Source organism: Penaeus japonicus, unplaced genomic scaffold, assembly GCF_977035675.1.
Source record: "Penaeus japonicus unplaced genomic scaffold, GWHDUDI00000001_assembly GWHDUDI00000030, whole genome shotgun sequence".
NCBI classification, from domain to species: domain Eukaryota; kingdom Metazoa; phylum Arthropoda; class Malacostraca; order Decapoda; family Penaeidae; genus Penaeus; species Penaeus japonicus.
Genome location: NW_028234432.1, coordinates 34810562 through 34818421, shown reverse-complemented (window position 1 = coordinate 34818421; position 7860 = coordinate 34810562). Strand labels below are relative to the sequence as shown.

Sequence of the window (7860 nt, the reverse complement as noted above, 5' to 3'; positions counted from 1 at the left end):
GTTAACAGGAGTAAAACTTGAAGCCTTGTTGATTCTTGTTGAAGAATGAACCTATACAGGGTAGCGAGATGATAGTCTTCAAGTTGGGTCTGAAGAGATTGATTATGCTATTGCAAGATGGTTGACAAGAAACTGACACAAGCATGTATTTGGAAATTTGATTTGGAACCAACACTTTTTGACTAGAGAGAATTAATTTAGAACTCCTTCCTAACTCCTTTGATCTAAATACCAGTATGAAAATGTAAGTTATTGAATCATAATGGAGCAAGGTAAAAAGTATCACAAAGTGACGAGAGGCCACTACGTCTTATCTATAAGGAATCATGAGGCGGGATTAGGGATTACCCTTAGGGATCTGTAGCCACATTTCAGCTATGGCCAAGTGATGTAAAGATGGACCCTAGCTTTGACTTGTATGTATGTTTTATGTACCTTATGCCATGCCCAACTTTAGCATATAGAACTACAGCTAAGCTAACTTTGTTTTTTTTCCCATGCAAAGTCTTTAAGGAATCTGCATAAATTCAGTTTCCCACTAATTGCAGATTCGATGGACATGCTTGTCAAACTGTTCAGACTGCCTATCTTACTTAAACGTTGATCGGTCTCAGCATGGTAAAACTCCTGCCTTTTGATGCAAGTCTTTAAGCCTGTCAAGAAAATCCGAAGATTTTAAATCAATTTAGAAATGCAATAAACCTATTATTCCATACATCTTCAATTTCTGGCGTCAGAAGTTCCTCTAGTAGTTCCATTTCCCCACAAACCATGAAGCAATCTATTTGAGACCCATCTATATAATAACCTCTTGATATTTGCCAACTTAAAAGAGGTTCCATTAGTCCAAATGGTATATAAGCTTTGTATATACAAGTATATTTCTTTTATGATTTTGCTTGATTCCTTTTTTATCAATTTTACTAACATGGTGTCTCTTTTCAATAAACTTGTCAAAGTCAAAAAGACTCTTTGCTCTATTCATATTTTCACTATAATATTTCTTCTGTACAGTAACTCTGACTGTTACTTCCTATATTAAGAAACATTAGACCCTTGCGATTATCACTGACCATTCAAGGAAGAAATAAGGTAAGATAAAAGATCATTTTCAACACAATCTCTTTTATGCTTTCGGTGTAGAACATGCAATATATAATAATCTTTATCATTTGTTTAAAGGAAAAAGCACAGTTTATATTAGCAAAGCTTGGTATACTTTTACAAAAGAAATAAACCCTTTAAACAATAAAGTTTCTGTGTATAAAACATACTTTTTTCTTCTAAAAAATGAGAAAATAAGAACTCTTTCTATGCAATATACAGTCATTACTATTACTTACAACAAAACCCCACAAAGTATCACCAGAGCATAAAATAGCTCGAGAAAAGACACACATTCTACAAACAATGCCTTTATAGAGAGGAAAATCTCCTATTATTTTCAAAGAACATTAAAAAAAGAAACCTTTCTCCACAAAATAATAAAATAGTCAGCATTGTTATTTATCCAAAATAATACAATTTCAAGTAGCAAAACATAAGTATAGCCGTAAAATAATGAATCCTTGGAAAGTCAACTATTTATTTCTCTGGATAACTGCTAAGGTAAACAAAACTAAAAAAGACAAAGAAAGCAATTCGCTATCTAGCAAGATTGAAGAATACAGTAATTACATAAATTCTAAGGATCTAAGCTGCATGTACTTTGAATTGATATTCTCCGTAGTAAAGTAAATCAGCTGGTATGCGATTTTCGGTGCTTTTTCGGTAAACATAATGGGATTTTCAATTTTTCTGTCCCTAAGTCTCCCCATTTTCATCTTGGTCTGCCCTTGTGCCGGACTGACGTCATTTTTAAGTGATCAATAGTTGTCATTATGGTCATTGCTGTTATATATACCATCATCCTCTCCCTGTGGTAGCGTTGGTGATGCTCAGCTGGTTTCGTTTCTGAGGTTTTCCCCGCCGCATTTTCGTAAAGGGTCACTTGGTGGGTTCTGCAAGAATAGGTTAGCTCTGTCGAGAAATTAGATAGCAGGTAATAAATTTCGTTAGTGAGTGAGTCAATTTCATAAGTATTCAGGCTATCATGACATCATGGCAAAGAAATGACAAGTACAAGAGAGGGAATATTAATTATCTCCATAATGCCCCCGATAGAGTGGAGAACCACCTCTAAAGATGCTACACCATTGCGCTGTATATACCATACACTCGCGCTCTCTGTTGTGACAACTGTATCATATTTCTTCGTGTAAAAGATGCTTCAGCGATTGTGAAATCTGCATCACTTCCCGCCTTTCCTCGGGCCTGGTGATCTTGTGGACTTGAGCAAGATGGCGGTTCACGTCTGCCGCCTTTCCCTTACAGCCTGGCATAGGGCAGCTTCGACTGAAATCAGTTAAAGGAGGTCGGAGTGATTGCATCAGTACTTGTCGTATGAACGATAATATTCCGTCAAAATAATACTCATACGTGAATGAATGAATGAATGTTACTCACGGTTGTCGTTTTTTTGCCTGCCTTCCTGGCCTCGCACGCGAAGTGAGGCCTTTCGCTCGTCGCATTTTCTCAGCCGCGAAAATCCGCCACTTTGCCAGACTCAGGCGGTGAAGTCTTTCGCTTTTCAACTTTATCGCATCTATTTCGAACTGGAGCTTTGCAATCTTCTCCTCGTAACTTCTGATCACCCCAGATAGGGCTGGGGGAGTCCCGTTGTTTCCTTTAAACAACTTCTGTCCTCCTTTGAGCATGTCGGATAGCCTGGCGCTTTGCTCGTCTCCCATCTTGGCGCGCACTGCATCGCACATTGCGAATTCTTGTCCTGACACGTCTGGCCAAGGCTTGGGGCCACGCCCCTTCTCCTCCCTGGACTCTGACACTGTAGAAGTCGTAACTTCTTTCCTACGACATCCGTCTGACGATACTGAGAGAGTGAGGGCGAGTGAGAGAGAGAGTGAAAGAGAACGAGAAAGAGAAAGAGAGAGAAATAAGAAAGAAACTACGCATGCCATGCAAATGACAAAAAACGTATCTACATAAAGGAAAATAACCTTACCAGAAAAAGTCTTCATCTTCTCTGAGTCGCCGATAAACAATGCTTCTCGGTCCTCGTCTAAGTCACGACTGCCACCTGAGTCAAATTCTGCCAACGCCATCGAAGTCCTTGCAACGGGTGAGGTGGGATTGGGACTGGTCATGGCTTCATTACGTCAAAACACTAGGGAAACATCTTATATTCCAATACTCATATCTGAAAGGAGATATGAAGATATGTTATTCCTACATCTCTATCTTCAGTATATCATGGACAATATATATCATCATCATTAAATGCTAAAAAGGACACTAACATATATACAAATATATAGACTTACTAGTATCTATCACCTAACACCTTGCATTCTGTTCTTAACACTAAGACATTCCGATCATAAAGGTCCTTCGTTAGCTACCTGGCGCCCTTTACCATGGCGTAGCATAGGTGCTCCCAAGAACACTTTACTCTAGTGCTGCACCTACACTAAACAAGAGAAAGAGAAAGAGAGAGAGAAAGAGGGGGGGGGGGGAGGGAGAGCGAGAGAGAGAGAGCGAGAGAGCGAGAGAGCGCGGGAGAGGGAGAGAGAGAGAGAGAGAGAGAAAGAGAGAGAGAGAGCGAGAGAGAGAGAGAGAGAGAGAGAGAGAGGGAGAGAGAGAGAGAGAGAGAGGGAGAGAGAGAGAGAGAGAGAGAGAGAGAGAGAGAGAGAGAGAGAGAGAGAGAGAGAGAGAGAGAGAGAGAGAGAGAGAGCGAGAGAGAGAGAGAGAGAGAGAGAGAGAGAGCGCGAGCGAGCGAGCGAGAGAGAGAGAGAGAGCGAAAGATAGAGCGAGAGTGAGAGGGTGAGAGCGAAAGAGAGAGAAAAAGAGAGAGAAAGAGATAGATAGGTAGATAGATAGATAGAGAGAGAGCAAGAGCGATAGAGAGAGAGAGAGAGAGAGAGAGAGAGAGAGAGAGAGAGAGAAATAGATAAAGAAAGAGAGAGATTGATTGATTTATCTGTAGCGAAAGGTCTGGAGAGAGAAAGAGAAAGAGAAAGAAAGAGAGAGAGTGAGAAAGAGAGATTGATTGATTTAGCTGCAGCTAAAGGTCTGGAGAGAGAAAGAGGAGGAGAAAGAGAAAGAGAGAGAAAGAGAGAGAGAGTGAAAAAAGAAAGAGAGATTGATTTAGCTGTAGGTAAAGGTCTGGAGAGAGAAGGAGAAAGAGAAAGAGAGAGAAAGAGAGAGAGAGTGAGAAAGAAAGAGAGATTGATTGATTTAGCTGTAGCGAAACGTCTGCAAAGTTGCGCAAGATTAGATGAATGACTCTTCCACCAACTGCCAAAGGGCGTAGCGTTCACTGCACACAGTGAGGAAGATCCTATTCCAGAATTGGCAGTAATTAAGTCAGCGATATGATGCATTTACATCATATATTTTCACTCGAGCGGATGCATGTCTGTCTCTAGTATATCCAATGTAATATTTCTTCTTATTTATGTATTTTTGAGTGTCGGACTGTCTGTCTTGGAGTGTCTGTGCATGCAAAATCAGACAAAATCTTACCCTTGAGATCTGGCGGTGAAAACATCAGGCACCAAGTGACCTTGGTATATTAACTTTTTTCGTAATAAAGGATTATGATTCAGAATGACCTAATCATCAGCGAATAAAATCCCAGGGAAGGTGGGAGAAATAACATCAACAAGAGGAGAGTAAGCTTTGCGGAACAATTGGCGCGAAATCCGGAGACAAAGAAAGACTAAGATGGCGTCAGTCCACTCACTCCTCGCTTTTCGGAATGAATTAGTTGGTAATTTGACTACGAAGCAATTCTAAAAGACGAGCAGACTGGTGGTTAATCATCTTTCGCTCGGCTTTTCCAACAAGTTAGTTGGTAATTTAACCATCAAACACTTCGAGAAGACGAGATGTTTGGCAGTAAATCATTCATCACTTGCCTTTCCGAAAAAGTAATTTACTAATTTAAACAGTTCATGAAGACGAGACGTTTGGTGGTTAAACATAAAACAGGTTGTACGGAAAGATGAAATGTTTTGTAGTTTAACCGTAAAAGAGTTTTCTGGAAGTTGAGCTTTCAAAAAACTCATTTGGAGTGCAAGTAAGATATAATTATTCTTATTTTTGAGAATATTTAGACGAGAAACAAAGTGCCTAATTCCATTACCTTATCTATTTATGCATGCATATGCTTTGATACTTTCACTCTTCCATTAAAGGGACCATTCTTAAACGCTCAATAGTAAACACTAACGTTCTTTACTATAGGAAATATAAAAGGTGTCTAACCCTGCAAGATAAGTCAATTTATTAAAAGCTTCGTAGTTTTAATCATGAAGAGACTTTTTGAATTCATTAAGCTTGAATTTCCTTAACCCTTAAGTTTATTTTTGTTCTCAATTTTACGGTTAGTCTAATGGAAAGGGATAAAGAATATTTTCTTCCCGTTTGGTTATCTCTATTTGTTCCTTATCACCCCTTTCTTTCTTTGTTTTACACATTTCTCTTTTACTCTTTTGTGAATTTGCGTTTCTCTTGACTACTTGTGTGGTTGTGCATCTATCTGTCAATCTGCTTGAATAATAACTATATATCTATAGACACATGTCATCGCAATCACTATTACTGTTTTATGTCTATCTGTCCGTCTGTCTGTCTGTCTGCCCCCCTCTCTTTCTCTCTCTCTCTATCTATGTCTTTCTCTCTATCTATTTATCTATCTATCTTTCTAGCTGGCTATCTCCTTTTCTCTCTCTCTCTCTCTTTCTCTCTCTCCCTCCATCTCCCTCTCCCCCCCTCTCTCTCTCTCTCTCTCTCTCTCTCTCTCTCTCTCTCTCTCTCTCTCTCTCTCTCTCTCTCTCTCTCTCTCTCTCTCTCTCCCTCTTCTCTCTCTCTCTCCCTCTCCCCCCACCCTCTCTCTCTTTCTCCCTCCCTCCTTCCTTACTTTTTGACAGTTAATTTCCCGAACTGCTCACGTTCACTAAATGAAAACGATAAAAGGACTGTTGAATCAACCTTTATACTTTCTCCTACTGGACTCTCTTCAACAAATCAATATGGAACACGTTTTTCAATTACAACATAAGCCAAAAAAAAAAAAAAAAAGAAAGAAAGAAAGAAAGAAAAAAAAAGGCAAGTGTCAGCTTTGATGAAACGACTCAAACAGAAAGAACAATTTACACGTTAAAATTATCTATCGCACAAAAGTAATTACTCAGATCGCCTGAATGCCAGATAGGAAATGTGATTAAATTAAAAGACCAGAAGATGAAACGCTAAATGCTATACAGATTAGATCGCAACGTCGTAGTAATTGGATTCAAAATCCGCAATTGCTAACTTTGTGAGGTGTTAATCCCAGCAAAGTAGAAAAGATGCATTTACATATAACTGAAGCTGCGGTACTGTATTTTATTTTTATTTTTTTTTTCTCATTTTTATTCTTTTATTATTATTTTTTTTAGAAACACGTGTTTTAACCTACGCGCATCAACACATACTGGCAGTATTTACGGGAAAAGGGGAAACGGGATGCATTATGATTTTATTTCCCGTTTTTTATGACTTAAGGAAAATGGCAGCCTTTGCGCTTTTATCTATGTATGTTTTTTTTTTTTTTTTTTTTAATCTGTTTCTTAAATTTCATACTCTGTCCTTTTTTGTATGAGTTTTTACACTATGCATATTTACGCTTTCTCTACTCTCTTTATAACATTCACCTATAATCACTTCACTTTCATCCATATACATTTTTTTTCAATTTTATCTTTCGAACTATTTAGTCTCCTTTGAATATCTATTTTTCCACATCATAGAACAGGCGTCTCTACAATGGTCAATTGAACTATCCATGGGCTCAGTAAAAGCCTAAATCTTAAAAGGGAGTTAATTAACAAACATCAAAGTCGAATATGTAGCGTTCAAAACGGACGTTCGTAAAATAAATTAAAATACACGAAATGATGCAACGAACTCGAGTGGCAGCTCACTGATACATACATGGCTTTTTTACTTGTCCTGTAGTTATTCGTGTAATCACGATGGTGGGTCAAGGCTTCCATAAAAGGGGTCGATGGTTTGAGATACCCGGGGTGTCCCTTTTTATGAAGATTTCACGAAGACAAAAGCTTTGCAAATTTGTGTTTTCCCGCCAAAAAGTTCCTTCCTGTCTCGCACTCACGTGTATTCCGAACCTCTTCTATGATCCTGCTCTTACGTTTGTCTTTTGTCTCTTTTACTGATGTCTGTGTTGGTTCGTCTTTTAGTTATGCGTGTGTATTTGTAAGCCGATTTATTTTGGATTGGAAAAAAATTATCTTCTTTCTTTTATACTTTTTTGTTTTGTTGCTGTTTTACATATTCTAACTTTTTAGATTACTTATTCATTCCATATCATGTAAAGCGGATAGGATGCTTGCTATCATAACAGTTCTAAGAAGTGAATAAATGAAATATCGTAATTTTCCGCATTTTATTTCCCTTATCCCACCTGATCCTCAAAGATTCTCGGAAGAGGAAATGAGAGAATCCTAGAATCTCTTGAACTGGAGGACAAGGAATCATAAAAAAGAAGAGCATAGCGCTATCTGAAGAGGAAGGAAAAAGAAAAACAAACGAAGCATAAAAATAAAAGTGACAGAGCAAGGCTCTTCGTGGTTAGAGTGTTCTTTGCATTTCGTTCGTGGTGATGGCTCGGATCGCTCGCTTTCCAGGTAATGTCGCCCTTGACCTTTCCCTTGCGAATTCATATGAATTTGATAATCGGAATTATTAGGAATATTTGATAGCGGACGTGGCTACACGATTCGATTATGCAGTACGCGA

The 7860-nt window shown here is 38.5% G+C and overlaps 1 protein-coding gene across 3 annotated transcripts; it reads right to left on the bottom strand.

Moving 5' to 3' along the window:
- Positions 1-1092: 1092 nt before the first annotated feature.
- On the bottom strand, positions 1093-7230 carry LOC122266110 (uncharacterized). Of its 3 annotated transcripts, none has more exons than XR_015192585.1 (5): positions 7036-7230; positions 3062-3256; positions 2506-2929; positions 2177-2394; positions 1093-2000 (listed from the first exon to the last, which is right to left on the bottom strand). XR_015192585.1 is itself a non-coding variant. In XM_086555303.1 (5 exons), the coding sequence occupies exons 2-4, from the start codon at positions 3201-3203 to the stop codon at positions 2244-2246; spliced, it is 717 nt and encodes a 238-aa protein (XP_086411429.1). In that variant the 5' UTR covers positions 3204-3256; positions 7036-7230; the 3' UTR covers positions 1093-2019; positions 2211-2243. The 3 variants fall into 3 exon arrangements, 2 of the variants coding, with proteins under 2 accessions (XP_086411429.1, XP_042891635.2); XM_086555303.1 differs by having other exon boundaries at positions 1093-2019; positions 2211-2394; XM_043035701.2 differs by having other exon boundaries at positions 2211-2394.
- Positions 7231-7860: the final 630 nt, after the last annotated feature.